At 39.0% G+C, this 19,301-nt stretch overlaps 1 protein-coding gene across 6 annotated transcripts in view; it reads left to right on the top strand.

Moving 5' to 3' along the window:
* Positions 1-19,301, top strand: part of Runx1t1 (RUNX1 partner transcriptional co-repressor 1) — a 169,985-nt gene that overhangs the window by 23,619 nt on the left and 127,065 nt on the right. For 3 of the 6 annotated variants that reach the window (XM_045143076.1, XM_045143077.1, XM_004656928.3), the window contains exon 2: positions 10,690-10,860. The exons of the other annotated variants lie outside the window; for them this stretch is intronic. In XM_045143076.1, the coding sequence (XP_044999011.1) occupies positions 10,773-10,860 (88 nt within the window). In that variant the 5' untranslated portion in view covers positions 10,690-10,772. The remainder of the gene's footprint in view (positions 1-10,689; positions 10,861-19,301) is intronic. 6 annotated transcript variants of the gene reach the window in all.

Raw genomic sequence — 19,301 nt, 5'->3', positions numbered from 1 at the left:
AGTTAGGCTTCTTTGTGATGCTTTGTTAAATGTTTAAGGGAAGCTCATACCTTGAACCTAAGTTTCTTTTTTTTTAAAAATTTTTTTTTTTAATTTATTTGAGAGTGACAGACAGAGAGAGCAAGACAGATAGAGGGAGAGAGAGAGAGAGAATGGGCACGCCAGGGCTTCCAGCCTCTGCAAATGAACTCCAGAAACGTGCGCCTTGTGCATCTGGCTAACGTGGGACCTGGGGAACTGAGCCTCGAACCAGGGTCCTTAGGCTTCACAGGCATGCGCTTAACTGCTAAGCCATCTCTCCAGCTCGAACCTAAGTTTCTTACTTAAAACTGTTCTGAAGCATTTAATTGCAAAGACTAAAATGGAGTCTTTAGTTTCATCATCAGCATGCTTTAATTTCCCAGTCATTTAACACTTTTCATTGCATTCTCTAACGGAAGGCACAATTTCTAATGGTCATATTTTGGCTTGTATGTCTTAACAACCAGAAAAACAATAATGCAGTACCTTCTGTAATGGTTAATTTTGCGAGCTTGATTGGGCTAGGGCATTAATGGGGCATACCGTTAGGTGCATCTGTGAGGGCTTTTTCAGAGAAGACTAAATGAGGGAGGAAGAGCAGCCCTGAATCTAAATAGGATCATCTTATGAGGCTGGGTCCTAGGCTGAGTAAAACATGAAAGGGAGAAAGTGCAACTGAGGGAAACTTCAGTTCCCCTTTCTCTACTTCCTGATTCACTCAGGGAGAAACAAGCTTCCATTGTCACAGCAGTGAGCTGCTCCTACAGCCAAGTCTTTTTTGCCAAACTGGGAAGCCAAAGTAAAATCTTTCTCCTTTAAGCTGTTTCTTGTCAGGTGTTTGGTTATAGCAATGTGAAAAGTAACAGATAAATTGGATGTGGTGGTGCACGCCTTTAAGCCCAGCACAGGTCAGAGGATCACACTGAGTTTAAGGCCATCCTTAGACTACGTAGTGAATTCCAGATCAGCCTGGGCTAAAGTGAGACCCTACTTTGAAAAACAAACAGAAACCAAACCAAAACAAAACAAGACAAAAAAAGTAACAAATAACTAACATGCCCACCAAAGCAACAACAACAAAATATTTTCAATACAAAATAAGCCTTAGGTTAACTACGGTCAGACTATTTTGCTATTCTTAGATGAACATGCTAACCTGTTCTCAATTTACTTTTTCAATCTTGAACTTCATAATTTGACTTCTAGAAAGGATGAGTTGAGCTGAGCATGGTGTTACAAACCGTAATTCTAGCCCTTAGGAGGCTTGATGGGGAAGGAGTGTGCAATTGAGGCCCACCTAGACAATACAGAGAGAACCTGTCTCACAAAAAAAAGAGGATAAACTCCATGAAATTGGAAGCATAATGTTGGAGATACAAACATTTCATGAGAGGAATTATCCTTTTGGTCAGAGACACAAACAAGGCTAAAACCACATTAGTGGCTTCCAGCTACTCTGAGTAGATGTCCCTGGTTATCCCTCAGCTGTCTGGTTCTCTTTATTTCGTTGCCCAAATCTGCTCTCTGGTCAGATGCTCATACTGAGCACTTCTCCACAAAGACTTTCACACCTCACCCTGCCTTCTCTCCTCTCAGACATTGTATGGATTTCAGCCACTCTGTTATATGATGTGCCAGCATCTGAGCAAGGGCTGACACTGGAAAGTAGGGCAGGTCTACTTTGCCTAAGATTCTGTGGCTCAATGTGTAGAAGTGGGTGCAGGTGCTCACTCATTTTCTTTCAGTAATTTCATTTCCATGTAGAGAGACCATCATAGAAGGACTAGCCTTGTCAATGCTAGTGAAAAGGGCAATTTTAGACAGAAACATGTAGGCAGGAGGCATATTGGAGACCTTAGTGACATCTGTCATCTCATTGAATCCTCACCTAGGTGTGAGCTTATTTTGGGAGTCACTCACTTGCTGAGATGATCCTGCATGAGCCAGGTCTTACTTCCAGACTTCAAGGCTTCACCACTGTTCCCACTCTTGGATATCTAGTTCCAACAGCTAAGAACATCTCCATAAACAGAGCCGCCCACCACACTGTCTGCAGGTGGGAATTCACTAAAGATAGGAAAGTACTATGTCTTTGTATCATACTTAGAAAAGTTACTGCTTAGGGTATAAAAAAAATGCACAAGCCTGGCATAGTGGTGCATGCCTTTAATCCCAGCACTTGGGAGGCAGAGGTAGGAGGATCATTGAGAGTTTGAGGCCCCCCTGAGGCCCCATAGTGAATTCCAGGTCAGCCTGAACTAGAGTGAGATCCTACCTCAAAAAACTAATGAACAAACAAAATAAAACAACAGAGAGAGAGAGAGAGAGAGAGAGAGGGAGGGAGGGAGGGAGGGAGGGAGGGAGGGAGGGAGGGAGGGAGGGAGGGAGGGAAAGTAACAGCTTTGTTCATTTCTGAGACACACATAGAAACAGAGAAAGGGAAGAGAACAAGAAGTTCATAAAGAGAAGCAGTAGCAAGTGTCCATTAGCAGCTGGGCAGTTACAGTAACCCCTTAATATGTGTGACCATCATCAACCATGAATGCAGACACGTCCAAAGTGTCACTTTTCTTTCATGTGAAAGTTGTGAGCATGGAACAGATGCCTTTATTTGGAGAAACTAATCTTTGGAAATAATTGCTTTTCTCTTCTTTCATCTCTAGAGATGGTCTTTCACAGATGAAACTAGATGAGAGAAAATAAATTACAATATATTTGTTCATAGTATTTTTTTCTTTGTCACTCACAAAATGTTTTAACACCTGAAGCCTAGTAGCTCATACCTTATTTTTGTAGACGGATAATAATAGATGTTTTATTTCTATCATGACTAGCATAGTAGGAAATTTCAGAAAGAAAAAAAATATGATTTTAGTAAATCGTTTTTGAATAATGACTTTTGCTTTTGTTTTAATCCTTTGAACCATGTTATGATAAAGTAAGTGTTGTATCACCTCTTGTGTTAAATAAAGGAACTGGTCACAATGGGTAAGTAAAACTTATACCAGGAACACTAAGTTAGGCATTTTATAGGTATTATCTTGGATCTTTATTGCATTCTGATAAGTTAAGTTTTATTATTCTGCTTTCTTTAGAGATTAAATCTGAAGCTTAGGGAGGCCAAATGATTTGTCCAAAGTTAGGTCACTGTTAAGTAAGGGTCAGAGCTAAGACTAGCCCAGCCAGATTGTGCATGCATTGGGCTTCTGAATGCTATATGCATGCAGGCCATAATTATCTTACAATACTTTGTTTCTCAGAACTTAAGTTTTATCTGTAGTAGAAGAGATGATTAAGAGCTTTCTACACTGTAAAATTGCATGGCTTGTCAAGTCATTTGTCATATTTTGTTGTTGATTGACTAAATATAGGTTTTAAATTGGTCACTTGCCTTCTGATTAATTTGTTGTTTAAGATTAATAGTAGTGGAGCTGGAGAGATGGCTCAGCAATTAAGGCACTTGCCTGCAGAGCCTAATAACCTGGGTTCGATTTCCTAATACCCATGTAAAGCTGGATATACAGTGTGGTGCATGCATCTGGAGTTTGTTTGCAGTGGATGGAGGCCCTAACATGTCCATTCTGTCTGTGTGTCTCTTTCCTCTGTCTCTCTCTGTTTGCAAATAAATAAAAGTGTTTCAAAATACTAATAGTTGTGATGGTTTTGAAATAATACCTTAACACAATCATAGGAGCTGGTGTCCAGACCACATAGTATTCAATAAATCCTTACTGACTTGTTTAACTGAGTCAGTATTGAGGATTTTCTTCTGTGCCCAGGAATTATGCTGGCCATTTGAATATTGTTGAATACTCATGGCTATGCCCTGTTGTCCAGCAATAGAAGGAATATTGTGAATCAAGGGTCTGAGGGTGTAAAAAAAAAAAAAGATAGACTTGCTGTTCTACAACAGCTGTTAGAGTGAATTTATACTTTAAAGATAGTGTAGTATTTTATTGGTGTGATAAATAGCCAGGTAACAACTTAAAGCAGGAAAGGCTTATTTCAGATCACTGTTTCAGAGATTTTAGGGCACAGTTGGCTAACTGCATTAATGGGCACCTGTGGTCAGGCAAGATAAGCAAAGTGATGGAAACATATTGGGGAGAGGGTTGTTCATATCCTGGTGACCAGGAAACAGAGAGGGTGAGTAAAATGTAGCTGTGTTGGCCAGCTTCCTCATCCTTCCAGTTTTGTTCCATTTTAGCCCCTATGCTACTGGGTTGTGCTACCCACATTCAGGGTAGATCTTCCCCAGTCAGTGGTTGTCTCAGAAACCAAACATCTCTGGAAATGCCTTCAAAGATACACCTCAAAGTTGAGTTGTTTTTTTTTTTTTTTAACTCTCTTCCTAGATGTCTTTCAATCTGATCAAACTGGCAGTCAAGATTAGCCATCACAGGTTGTAAGGATGTAAGCTGGAGTTTTCTAGTACATTATCTTCCTGTTCAGAGTAGGAAACAGTGCTGCCTCTTAGCCCTGCGTGATTCTCCTCCCAGCCTAGGACTGTTCAGCGCTGGTGGGAACAGGCTCATATGCACAGCATCTGGCAGATAAAGGGTTGCTAAGCCTGACAGAGATCAGTAGTGTGATTGCAATTTAAAGAAAGATCATAGGCCCTGTAGGTTCTCAGAGATAGTTTTGTGAAAGTTATAAGAGTTGAACTGGGGACATTTGTTTGATTATTTTCATTTGGATTACGTCTATGTGCCAAGTACAATTCTAAGTATGGGGCATAGGGCAATGAGCAAAACAGACAAGACCCTGCCCAGAGTTTGGTAGCAGAGGAGCGACACAGATAAAACAGAAGCTAATAGGATATATCCATGTAGTGTAAGATAAAATAAAGATGTTAGGATGTAGAAGTGTTATAATGATGAACGTATTGTTGCTAAGACTGATTTAGATGGAACGATTCAGTATTGGGCTAAGGTCTGGAGTCCTGGTCATGCCTCAGTCTGTGGGCAGAGCGCTGACTGAGGGCAGGGTGTGAAGCTGTGAGGAGAAGATGAAGCGTTCAATCAGGGAGTCCATGGCAGTGCAGAGCTGAAAGGTTAGTGTCACATTCTGAAGGGTTTTGAGTGATGGGACAAGAATAAGGACAGTGTATCTGTGCATGCAGACAGGAGGGAGGTAGCTACTTGTGGGGAGAATCTGGATGCATGAAGTTCATGGAGGCTGAAGGAAGCCTACATAACTGAGGCCCTGACAGATAGTTCTTGCAAACCATGTGGAGTACTGAGAAGGACAGTGTCTTGTTGGAAATTGGGTTTCTTCTTTAGTCCTGAGTAATGTATACACTGGGATCTGTAATCTACTGTGTCAGATTGAGGGATGCAAGCACATTGCCTCCAAAATGAGAGCATGAATCTTTGCCGAAAGTTGTAGCCCAATACAGGGGATTATACTGACATAACCATGTTTTCTAAGATACCATGTAACAGGTCCCTTATGTGAATGAAAAGCAAGTAATGCTTTTGTTAGTGTTAACAAATGGCCTTTATGCTATCAGATGTTTTCATGAAGAGAAAGAAACATTAAGAGTTAAGGTTTGCTCTGAATCAGGTGGATAGATAAGAACAGGTGTGTTTAGATGTTCAGTTTTGGAATAACTAGATTATTTGCTAAAAGAAAAACTATTTCAAATGTTCATAGAATTCTCTAAAGGAATGTTTTTAGACAGAGAAAGGCTTCCTGGCAGCGACTGAGAAATACAGTAATGGGTAACTGTACTTGATCTCTTCTGAGGCTGATTTTGATGTGTGTAGTCTTTACATCCTATTACATTTTTGAAAGATAAACTGATACAAGAATGATTTGCCAAGGCTAGCAGCTCTTCCTTTTAAAACCTTGGCTTGGTGCACACATGGAAGGGATGGGGGAGTAAGATAAAAGCATTATAAATATGAGGTTAACTGAATTCAAATAGAAGGTTCTCTCAAGTTATTGCATTCCTCAGAAAATAAATACATTGCGCATATGGTTAAGATTGATCAAAAAAGTATTCTGTATGCCAGTGATTACATTCCCATCTGTGATTAAGGTTTTCTGTCTGCGTCTGGTTTTCACATTATATTTCTGTAACAAGAACCCTTTATAAAGCAGAGTTCACTTTCTGTATTTTCTATTAGCTTCAGCTTGGACTACTGCATAGATCGCAGATTTACACATGTGGTTTTCATTACCTCATACCATTGAGAAAAAGTAATATTTGTTTGGGAATGTATGTTTTCTACAATTTCCATGGTAATACAACATGTTGAGCCTTTTTAATAACACTCCTGCAGAAGTACAAATTGTTTGAGGCATTCTACTCTTAGAGGAGATTAGCTTCTAAATGTTTCTCAATGTATGTTCTCCTCATAAAGAAGTTCTATAAATTTGAGTGCTGAGGGTCTGAACAAAATATTTATTAAAAACTAAGGAAAATTTTGCTATCATTTTCATGAGATATAAACTTTAGTATGGAATAAGTATAAATTTCTGAACATATATCACATATACATTTTATCATTTCATATTGGAAGAATATTATGTATGTTGGATATCTGAAACACAAACATGATTCTTGAGTCCAAAGATTAGTACTTCTTCCTCTTCACCTTCTCCCTCCTCCTCCCCCTGCTATTTTATTGATTGTGAAATGATGTATCGTACACAAGTCAGCTAAGTGGGAGTTTCCCACCCCCAGCACCTTGAAGTTTTTTTGTATTGTTTGAATGTGCATTTGTATGACGTGCTAATATTAAAAAGTTTATAAATTTGTACATTTAAAGTTTTTGGTGACATTTTTCACCTTTTTTTCTATTTGCTTCAGAATATTCTGGTTGAAAAAGATACTATTAACTGGTCATTGTGGTGCATGCCTTTAATCCCAGCAGAGGTGGAGTATCAATCACTGTGAGTTCAAGGCCAGCCTTGGATTACAGAATGTGTTCCAGGTCGTTCTGGGCTAGAGTGTGACACTACCTTGAAAAAAAAGATACTATTAATGACATTAGGTGAAGCAGCAGGTTCTGTAAGAGGAATGGCTTCTAATTGAGAACTTTGCCTCTTAAAGGGTACTTTCTCACATGATACCAAAACTCATGGCACTTTTAAAAACATTTTTGTTTATTTATTTATTTATTTGAGAGCAACAGACAGAGAGACAGAGGTGCAGAGAGAGAGAGAGAGAGAGAGAGAGAGAGAGAGAGAGAGAATGGCCGTGCCAGGGCCTCCAGCCACTGCAAATGAACACCAGATGTGTGCGCCACTTTGTGCATCTGGCTTACGTGGATCTTGGGGAGCCAAGCCTTGAACCAGGGTCCTTAGGCTTCACAGGCAAGTGCTTAACTGCTAAGCCATCTCTCCAGCCCCTCATGACACTGTTTTTTGATAACAAATTGGTATAGGTGAGAATGAAGGACAAAAAGGAGACAAATATTTGGGAAGTTGTATTCACTGTCTCAGCCTCACATGTTCAGCAGAGGTCATCAGCTATGGCCGGGGCAGGGGCTGGATCCACTTTTACTAGTTCTCTAAACTAATGTCTTTTGTTGATGATTGCTGAAGCACAAAACATTATCGTATCTCTGACTGAGTTCAAAAACATCTGTCCACTTTCTTCTTTTCATCAACTGTTCAATATCTACTTTTAAAATTATTTTCTACTTGGCATAGGAGCATTGGACATGGCAGGATTTGGAAAAACAAAACCAAAAACAAGCCCTCTTTCCATCTTCCAGATGGGATCCTACTTACTTCCAGTGTCAGCTTTTGTCCTCTGTCCTCTGTATTTGAGTATTTATGTAATCTATATGTGTTACATATTGACTATATGTCATGGTTACTTAAAAGTATTTTGTTTTTTCATTTTAATGGAATTGTTAGTTTTCATAGTAAATTAAATGTTTCCAAACTTTAGATGATTGCCTTTAATGTTTTTTTCTTACTGAGATTTAAGACAATTTCAATTTTTCCTAATTGGTGAGTATTTAATATTTTATCACACAGAATAATGAACATCTGGCTGAATCATAGTATAGCCCTAACAGGGCACATAAAGAGCATATAGATACTGTAAGAATTTGCTTGCTTTAAATACGCTGATACAAGCTGCTTTAACGTTCCCATTCATGACCACTTTTTACCCGAGATTTTTATTTTTTTTGAAGTAGGGTCTTACTCTAGCCCAGGCTGGCCTGAAATTCACTATGTAGTATCAGACTGGCCTTGAACTCAGAGAAATCCTCCTATCTCTGCCTCCTGGGATTTAAGATATATACCACCACACCTGGCTCACCAGAGAAATTTTATGCAACCTTGGATATGTTGGTAAATTAAATAGGTATACAATCAAACATTTACTGATACAAATGACAAAGAAATTTCTTTTAAAATAACTCTTTTCTATCTATACACAAATTTTACTTTTTACTAAATATGAAAACAAATTTGATTAACAATATAGTTTTATTTTTATATAAAGAATTAAATCTTGGCTGAACATTTGATACTGAGGGATGTAGAACATCTTCCATATTTTTTTCAAGTTAATTGATACTTTGATTTTATATTAATGCTGACAATATTGCCTTGCATATATACACAGTACAAATAGCAAAAGAATGTTTAAGGCCATTTTAGAAATCATTAGAAATTCTATCGCACTCCAAAGCCAGAATTTTTTAATAATAATTTAATGTTCAAATAAGCTATTCAACAGCAATTGTTAAAACCAAGCATTCTAACATAAAATAATCTAAATATAACTAAGTTGAAACATGCTGAAGTATGGTGGTAGGAAAAATCAAGTGTTTAGTGCAGTTAAAACTATTCTGTTTCTGTGCAAGTAGAATACTTTACATGTACAGTAACAGCAGTGCAACTGTACCATACAGAACTATGAGTTGTAGGAGCTGAGGTGTTCCAGGTGGTAATGTTTGGAGGGGCGTGACGCCTGGTGCAGTGCAAAGCGTGTGTGTTGTGTGGTCTGAACTGAGGCCGCAGAAAAGTCACGGGGAACAGCCTGAGAAAGTGCTGCTGGTAACACCTCCATTCATGACACTTTCTTTTTTTTTTTGGTTTTTTTCGAGGTAGGATCTCACTCTAGCTCAGGCTGATCTGTAGTTCACTATATGGACTCAGGCTGACCTAGAACTCAAGGCAATCCTCCTACCTTTGCCTCTCCAGTGCTGGGATTTAAAGGTATGCACCACCACACCCATCTTTCATGACACATTTAACTTGAAAGAATTTTTGGCTGTTGCCCATTTGGCTGCTGCACTTTTACTTTTGACCAATTTTTCATGAACCCTACATTTAGTTTTGTGGCCCCTATGTGGGGTTTCAGTCTACAGTAAGAAGCTGTGCATGAGAGTATGTTGACCAGTTTCAATTTCTAGAACTTAATTGACTTCAAAAACTAATAGCATCATCTATAGACATACTTTTTTTCTATTGCTTTTATAAATCTCTATCTTTCACATTTATTGAGTTCCTAATTCATTTGAACATGGTTATTCTAAGTTCTTATATTTCATAGATTAGGAGAATTAAATAGAAATAGGACTCTTTTGGAGGGTGTTCATGGTAGTGGCTCTAGTAATAGTAGGTGAGTAGTTGTAGATATGAAATGAGTATTGCTAAGTGAATGAGTAAGTGACTTCTAAACCTGTTAAATATAGCAGGAAAAATGAGAAAATTTGGTTATTTTATCGGAAGAAAGTAGAAATGTATTGATTTGGTAGAATAGCTCACTAATCATTTTATGTCTATTTTATATTTTATATTTCAGTTTAATGTATTTTCTTGAGAGTAGAGGGATAAAATGGGCATGCCAGGGCTTCTAGCCACTGCACACTTCAGATGCATGCACCACCTTGTACATCTGGCTTATGTTGGTACTGGGGAATAGAACCTGGGTCCTCAGACTTTGCAGGCAAGCACCTCAACTGCTAAGCTATCTCTGCAGCCCCACCAATCATTTTTTTAAACTAAAGATTTTGGTTAGGGTTTTGTTTGCTGGTACAAGGTCTTGCTGTGGAGCCTAGGCTGGCCTCAAACTTACTTTAATTCTGTTGTCTTAACTTTCTGAGTGGTGGGTTACAGGCTTGAATCCCCATGCCTAGTTTAACTAGATTTTTTTAAAGGTAGTCCGTTACTTAAAGATTATTCTTATGATTATCAATTGGTTTAAACTATTGTAACTAATGATGGTGGTATTGAAATTTTCAAACAACAAAACAATGTGGATACTGCTTTGTTTTGAAACAGAATTTATCTTGTAAAATATCATAAGATAAAATAAAAACTTATACTGTCCTAAGAAACTTTAGTATCCGATAGATCATTTAAATTTTTATTGAAACATTTGTCAAGTCTAACATGTTCTCTTAAGATGTTGATGTACATATGCTTTAAAATCAATGAAAAAAGGCTTTCCAGTGTAGAATGTACCCAGCTTTGAGTCAGATGGTTGGAAAACTCAGAGTTCCTTAAAGGACCTCTTAGCAGGAACTGCGGAAATGGGAAGTGTTTGGAATTCTTCCAAAATATGGAAGAGATTGTAGCTGTTTCTTAAATAAACAAAAAAGCTGGCCTAGTTTATCATGTAAATAGGTGGGTGTGCTTCTGTAGACTGGTTGTGATGAATGCATTTTTTTTCCCCTTTGTTGTTGTCAATAGAAAAGATTGATCTCTGGGCTGGTGAACATAATCTCTGTCCCAGTCAGAAAAGGAGAGGAAATTAGCAGAGCGATTGGTGGAGAATGATATCTGTCAAAAGAAACACTTGGAGAGCACTGAGTTTAGTAATAGGTGACTGCCGGAAAAAGGGGAACTTTGAATATTGTCAAGGTAAGGAACAGACAAATATTTTTGATTTTTGCCATTTACTTATATACCAGAAAGTCATTCTATTACTTTTTTTCCAATAAATATCAAATGTGAAGCTTTTCCCTTTATTCTAGTGCCTATGCCAGAGTTTGTATTGTATGTTTTAACCATTTATGCTTGCCATCTTTGGGTGTGGGGTTGGGTGGGGATCAGTCTGGCAAGGGGTACTCTGCTTAGTAACGAAATGATCAAGTACTAAATTTGTTATCACACTTTTGTTGCACTGCTCCATGCCATGTTTCTTCAGACATCTGTTATCAGAGCAATACTGGGACCTAAAGAGTAAATGCTATGCCATGACTTCTGTGTTTATTGTAATAAAGAGATGTGTTTTCTCAAACAGTTTGTTGACTGAACAAACAAGTGTTTTCCAATTTATTATTACTGATTGGTTTGGAGTGTTGTTGTTGGTGGATTTTTTTCTCTTTCTTTCTTTCTTTTCTTTTCTTTTCTTTTCTTTTTTTTTTTTTTTTCAAGGTAGGTGGGTCTCACTATAGCCCGGAGTTAACCTGGATCTCACTCTGTAGTTCTAGGCTGGTCTCTAACAAACTCAGCCTGTACTACCGGTGTCTCCTGAGTGCTGGGATTAAAAACATGGGCCACCATGACCAAGTTGTTTTCATTTTTATTTTTTCTTAATCTTTTAGAATTATAGTCTGTAGACACATGAAGAAAGTGATATCTAACTTTAGGAAAATACAGGTATAAGCTAAATATACTGCTAGTTGGTGAGAGAGAGAGAGAGAGAGATAGAGAGGGAGGGGGGAGGGAGGGAGGGAGGGAGGGAGGGAGGGAGGGAGGGAGGGAGGGAGGGAGGGAGGGAGGGAGGATGGGCACGCCAGGGCCTCCAGCCATTGCAAACAAACTCCAGACACGTGAACCCCCTTGTGCATCTGGCTAACATGGGTCCTGGGGAATCAAGCTTTGAACCGGGTCTTTAGGCTTCACATGCTAAGCCATCTCTCCAACCCGGCAAGAGACTTCTTAACATGTAAAATTCAGGGACACCCTGAATTAGGCTATGTAGTTAATGACCCTTACAGGCAGCTCTGATCCTAGATTAGCAGCTAATGGACTCGTGTTGAAGCACCTCTCAGTAAGCACGCAGCATGCTGAGGCAAAGTGGGAAGTCAACAGGAATATGTTGACATATAGTAACCGGGAAGGGGTTTGAAGTTGTGAATAGCTGACTTGTGTTTAGCTCTTGTGACCATTGTTTTGGAAACATCCCTGCTGCTTTCTACCCTATAATATTGTGCTCCATGAAATTCTTACAAATACTTATTGGCTTATTCTTGTTTTGGTTGTGTAGGTAGGTAGGTAGACAGATAAATAGATAGATAGATAGATGGACAGACAGACAGGTAGAGCCTCATGTAGCCCAGGCTGGCCTTGCTGTGTAGCTGAGGATGATCTTGAATTTCTGATTTTCTTGTTTGTAAGTACTGAGTGATGGGGTTATAGGCAAGTGCTACTATTCCTGGTTTTATATGTTGCTGGGGATCAAACCTAGGGTCCTATGCATATCAGGGAAGCATTCTAAGAACTGAGCTTCATTCCCAGTCCTTTGTTTAATGTTTTGAGACAGGGTTGTTTTTAGAATTCAAATCTTGGGTGATTAGATTTCTTGAGTCTTGTACAGAGAAAACTCAAGTTGTCAATATGGTAACTTCAAGGAAACATAGCAATCACAAGGGCAGCCACTCCTGATTTGGAATTATTTTCTCATCATCCTAACAGCAGAAGAAAGGAGCTGTCTCAAAACTACATAACTCTTGGCTTTTTGCCTTATTATCTCTACAGGGTGCTACACATTATACAGTAAAAGTATCTAAAGTGCAGATTAAAAATTGGAGAAGATATTGGATTTTAAAATGTGAGCACATATTGTAGACACATCAAGTGATCATCTTTACTCACCCCATTCCATGTCAGTCACACTGTCTCATGGTCATGTGGTAGCTCAGTAGCCTGTCTGCTGTGAATTGTTGCAGGGCATAGAGCTGTATATCCACACTGAGAGCAAAGATGCGTGGTGGGGACGGACATGCTTCTTGGTACAACTTAATATGTACTGTTTGTACTGGATGCAAATATTGAAACCCAGCATCACACACCAATACTATGCTGTTTCTCCCTGGCTACCTCTTTCCCCTATGTATACATGTATATATATGGACTCTAAAAATAATATAGCTTAGCAGACTGTTCGTGTTGACCTATGTTATAACTTTTAGGTTTCTTTTATTTTTTTTTTTAATGTTGCATTAGGATATATTGCTAATTATCTCTTCCTCTTTGTATAGAAATATGAGATTCAAAATTAAGTTGACCCAAGTAGCAAAGAACAAAAATCACATACTTTAAATTTGCAAGCACCTGGAATCCATTGGGTTTCTGGAGTTGTAATTTGGAAACAGACAGCAAAGAACTACCAGCTGCAAAGCTGGCGTTGTGGGTGAGAACTGCCTGAAGAGGCGCCAGAGAGTCTGCTGTGTGGGGAGTGTGAGGCTGGGAGACAGAACCCAGGGGGCTGCAGGCCAGCTGGAGTGCAGCTGGTTACGATACAATGCGGGTATGGTTCACCCCTGATGCATTTGCCTTGTTTTATTATGTCCTAGTGCTTGGGATGAACCCCAGGGCCTTGGGCATGCTGAACTCCTGCTGGACCACTCTACGCACTGAACGACGATGCAGCCCCAGGCTCCCCTAGAGTTCTAACACATACCCTAGAATGTACACAGCCCTTGGTCTAGAATGCATTTAGACTTGTTTTGTCTTAATGGGTGCCATTGTGAGCAGTGGATGGGTTTGGGACTGCTGGAAGTGGTATTTGGCCTGAGGAGCTTGCTCTTATAAGCCATTAAGGAAAAAGCCAAGAGGGTTCTAATATTTGGCATATTAACAATAAAAATCCCTTGGCTTTCTAAGTGAGCAAGAACAACTAGGGAAGGAAAGAATGGCAGGAAAATCTCTGCTGCAGGGTGGTGTGTGTGTGTATTCCTGTACAGTGGATGGGATATTTAGGTACTACATTTTTACATAGTGTGTAGGTTTCAAAAACATATTCATGTTAATAAAAAGAATGACTTTTAAAATGCTCAGATTCATGATGCTGTGTGCCTTTAAATGTCAGTAGCAAAATAAGCAAGTTATGTTCTTAAGTAAAATTGCTGTTTTTAGAGAGAGCCTGCATTCATTTTAGGTCATCCTGGTCATGTTCGAGGGGTCTGGTAGCGTTAATGGGCTTTACCCCACACGGGGCTTTGAGCTCATTGTAACAGTGCACACTGATCCCAGGTCAGTGTGATGCGTGAAATCAATTTATTTGAATCTCTTTGCCTCTATAGGAATTTGGCAGCGTGCCAGTTGTTTTCATTTAATGTTCTTTGTGTTGAACACAGACAAGCAGGCATGCTTTTGTACTCTTCACTCTTTTGGTCTCTGTCTCTTGCAGCCAATATTTTGCTCTATGGATTTTGAAATGAAGGAAGAATATATTATGTATATGATGCTAATCATGGCTTAGTATGTAGCACCCATATAAATGCACCACTGCTTTATATTTTAGGAGTTTTTTTTCCATATTCCTGATCTTCAAGGTTGATAATGTACACAAGAAATACTTTAGAGCTTTGTATAAATAAGATTCTTGAAGAAATAGACTCAATCTGCTCATTGGTGGTATGTCAAAATAACCACATTAATTACACAGCATGAAAAATACTTAGTCTGTGTAGTGGATCACCGGAGTCATTTTTAAATTGTTTTGAATTTGAAGAGTTACCTCTTAAGCAAGCATATGTTAAAAAGTTTCAATTATTTTTTTTTAATCCAACTTGACTCAGATACTAATGTATTGCCTCGGTTTTTTAATGTGTGAATTTTTGCAAAGTTCTTGTGGTTTGGGGTTATTTTTGTTTATTTATTTGTCCTAACAGTAGCACAGGGATTTTTCTTGCCAGTAAACTCAACCCCTTGCATGGCTGCTTTTGTAGCAGCAGGACTTGTCTTAGGGACAGCTTTAGGAAGAGGTGGGGAAGGAAATGCTGGAGAGTGAAGGAGAATGCTCCAGGCAGTCCTTGCGGAAGTTGATATGCAGAACCATGGAGCCGAGGCTGCCGGGTCAGGCTCTTACCCAGCAGCCCAGCTTCCTTGTTTAATTACCTGAAGAGCAAAACAGTCAGGCTGGGAGTGTGTGAAACGCCAGTATCTCTTGCAGCCGCCTGGCGCTCTGACATCCTGCGAGGCCAACCCTGTCTGTCGGCCAGCATCAGGTTGGCTCACGCTTGGGATCCTTTCTTTTAGGAGGCATTGTGTGCAAGAGGGTTTGGTCACTGAGGTTCCTGCCAACACAGAGTCCCCTGCTTACTCCTCTGGTTTACACTGACGGATGGGCTTGGTTTTCATTTTCCTTTAAGGATTTAAATGTTTGCCATTTCTATTTTATATTTCTGGCCTTGCTGTGAAGCAATCTCACCTCAGCAGATAGTGACTGTTGAAAGACTGGCTGTCGTTTATTGAGTGCCTGTTTTTTCAGCTTCCTGTGATATACAGCATATTATACTTGTTACTATTTTGGGGTCAGGCTCACTAGTTAGTATTAGTTAAGTAGTAGTTTTTTTTAGATGATTTAAATAACCATGAAAATGGAATAGATCCTTTCTTAAAGGTAAATAACCTTTAAGGTTGGGAACTCTTTGTTTTTCCCTCTTTCCTTGGAAGTTGAATATGTTTCTTCATATTTGTTTTGGGAAGGGACATACCTTTTGAAGCTGGAGGTAGTGTGGCTGTGTGTTCAAAGTTTGAGGCTAGTATAGGATCAGTACTCTGAAGAAATGCTGGGGGACGGAGTCATTTGGAAGATCTGGATATAACAAGAAATACCCTCGCTGAGGGGAAATCCACTGGGTCTTGATTCATTGTGTGGGCTGATGAAGGGTCCTCACTGTGGGTGGGGATCAAAGGTGGTGGTCTTGTTTCCTCCAATGGGAGGGGAAAGTGTGACTACGCGCACAGTGATTTGGATTTTCCAACGACTTCATCAGCATTCTGTCATGCAGTCTGAAGGGCAGTTACTCATTTTGATGCACATAGATGATTTTTCCTAATGCCAAGAGCCCAGTCCCAGAGGACTGATTCTGCATACCCTCAAAGGATAGAGAGGTTATACTTATCTCAGAAGCCTTCCTTAGGAATTATTCTGTTAAAAACATTTTATTTTTATCTATTTATTTGAAAGTGAGAAAAAGGCAGAGAGAGATAGAGAGAGAGGAGAGAGAGAGAGAGGGAGAGAGAGAGAGAGAGAGAAGGAATATGAATGAGTGAATGGGGAAAGGGTATGCCAGGTCCTCCAATCACATGCACCCCCTTGCGCACCTGGCTTACATCGGTCTTGAGGAATTGAATCTGGGTGCTTTTGCTTTGAAGGCAAGCACCATAACCACTAAGCCATCTCTCCAGCCCTCTTTTATTTATTGATTTACTTTTATTTTGAGGTAGGATCTCACTCTAGCCCAGACTGACCTGACACTCATTCTGTATTTCCAGGCTGGCCTCAAACTCACCACCATCCTCCTACTTCCCAAGTACTGGGATTAAAGGCATGCGCCACCATGCCTGAAGGAACTGTTCTTAAAACTTTTTTTTTTTCATATTGGATTTATGGAAGCAATGTCAGTATATAGGGATTTGTATACTACTCTAGTGTAAACTATATAATCATTTAAATAATTGGATTAGCCTGGTGAGCCTGGTGATGGAGGGAGCTGGCCTGAGGTGATTGGTTTTTGAGAGGTGATCTATTATGCGCAGGCATAAATAGCTCTGCCATGAGTGTTCCCTTTCCTCAGGCATGCATTTGTTTATTTATGTATCAGCTGGCTGCATTTCTTTAGAGTATCTCTCTTTTCAACATCAATATACATATGAAAACATAACATATAAGTATATTTTTAGCCACAATAATCATTCCCAACTCCACTCTTCATCCTCTCTCTCCTGCCACCTTCAAGATTCCAACTTTATGCTAGTTTTGTCCAACTGGAGCTTTCTTTTTTTTATTGACAATTTTTATAATTATAGACAATAAACAATGATCATTCCCTCCCCTCCCCCACTTTCCCCTCCACAAATCAACTCTCCATCATATCTCCTCCCCCCTCTCAATTAGTGTCTCTTTTATTTTGATATTATCATCTTTTCCTCCTATTATGAGGGTCCATTTTTAAACACACATGATATTAGCTTCATTTGCAACACCAACCTTTGGCCACAGTGAATGTATGATTGCAGAGGACATGGACACGTGAATGAAGGAGAGCTGTGTCTTGCAAGTGTCCTGTGTAATCAAAGAACAAAATGTGAACACAAATAAGGCTACAGCCATGTGCTGAGTGTGTTTAGTAAGCACGGAGCAAATGTCAAGAAAAGCGATGTGCAGGAGGAGAGGCAGACCAGAGGCATGGGGGAGGGGGAATCATGTTAATCACTGTGTACCAAGAGGGATGGAAAATGCACATTATGAAATATCAGGGGAACTTTTGCAATATTTTCCAAATTTGACTGAGATTTTGGTACTTACAATGAAGAATAATCTTAATAAGTTAAAGAATTTAAATTTTCAGGCTGGGCATGTTAGCACATGCCTTTAATTCCAGCTTTGCAGAGGCTGAGGTAGAAGGATTGCCATGAGTTCAAGGCCAGACCGAGACTACATAGTGAATTCCAGGTCAATCTGGGCTACCGTGAGACCCTGACGCAAAAATAAATAAATAAAAAATAAAGAATTGAAATTTCCATGTAGAATAAAGGGAACTGAACTGGAATTTGAAGGTGTTAAGCACTCTTCAGAGTATTTCAGCACTAAATTATTTTCTGCCTGGTCTTGTGTGGGGGAGGGGAATGGCAGATGAAACCCTGTGAGGTCACTATAAAACATTAATTTTAAAATTTACATTGGTTTAATAGAAACTCTGCTATAGTGGCAATTACTTGAACAAATAAAGCAGCTTTGGGCTGAAAATTTGCAATAGAATTCATTACAACCAGAAGTTGTTTTTTTTTTAGTAAGCTTAAGTTCAGATACAAATATGTCAAGTGAGCGAATGTTCCCAGATTTTGAGGATTTGCCATTTGGAGAAATAGAGGTGAGAGTTTGTGAGAGATAAAGTCCTGAGGAAAAGGAATATGATGAGAAATAAAATGCTGGGATCTTTTTTATTGCTGTGTATTTGCTCCACCTGGTGGATTTTGTTGAAAGTGTTTAAGTCTATGTTAATGAAAAGGCTACCCTTTAGACAATTTCTCTTAATTATAATAAGGAAGATGAATCTTTTGATTGACAGAGAAAATATTACTGTGCAAGTCAAAACATTTTGTTCAGTTCTTTCATTGCATTTAAAACAATATATATTCTACATATTACATATTTGATTCAAAGTGTAATATACTATGTATGTACATGTTTGGTTCAAAGTGTAACATATGCTCACTTTAGAATATTTGGAAAATACAACCAAATAAGGAAAATAATCAACACATATAATTTGATCACTTGGAACCTTGTAACATTGCTGTTGTTGCTGTTATTGTTGTTGTTGAGACAGGGTCTCACTATGTAGCTGTGTCTGGCCTGGAACTTGCTAAGCCTACTAGACTGGACTTGAACTTGTGGCAATCCTCTAGCCTCTGCCTCCTAAGTGCTGGAATTACAGACATGTGCCACCAGTATTGTATTGTATTGTATTGTATTGTATTGTATTGTATTGTATTGTATTGTATATCCCAGCCGTATTGCATTGTTTTTAAGGATAGATGTTCTCAGAACAGAAACAGTTTGCATTTTAATTTATCTAAAGATGCATGGAGTGTTAACTATTATGTCAAAGTATTATGGGGCCAACATTGATGATTATTTTTGGACAAATGCTTTCCTCAGAATTCCCAGGCTCCAAAAAAAGAAAGAAAGAAAGAAAAAAAGAAAAAGAAACCAGTGTTTAGCAAAGTGTTTTCATTGAGCTGTGTGTATGTGGGAGACAAAGATACCTCATGTGTTCTTAGGGCCATTGGAAGGGGTGTAAGAAAGCTTGTTTGCTGGGCTTACACAGACTGCTTTCTCTTGAAAACTCCAGGATTCAGTGGTGCTTTGATCATCTTATTGTTTTCCTTTGGTTTTTTTTTTTTTTTTCTCCTTTAGATTCTTAAAGCTCTATAACAGAAGGTGAAGTTTTGAAAACAGTGTCTCCATATGCAAGGGATTTGGAGACCTTTTTATTGTCTTTAAAATTGTCATTCATAGTCCTCATTAGCATTTATTGTTGCAAGCCTACAAGCTGAAAATGTGAAATTGGTATGTCATGAATAGCCCCACAGAGCTCTGGAGCCCTCTGATTTTGCCTGCA

This window comes from Jaculus jaculus, chromosome 2 (genome assembly GCF_020740685.1).
Source record: "Jaculus jaculus isolate mJacJac1 chromosome 2, mJacJac1.mat.Y.cur, whole genome shotgun sequence".
Lineage (NCBI taxonomy): Eukaryota > Metazoa > Chordata > Mammalia > Rodentia > Dipodidae > Jaculus > Jaculus jaculus.
The sequence above is the reverse complement of the archived record's forward strand: the minus strand, read 5'-3'. Positions and strand labels throughout refer to the sequence as shown.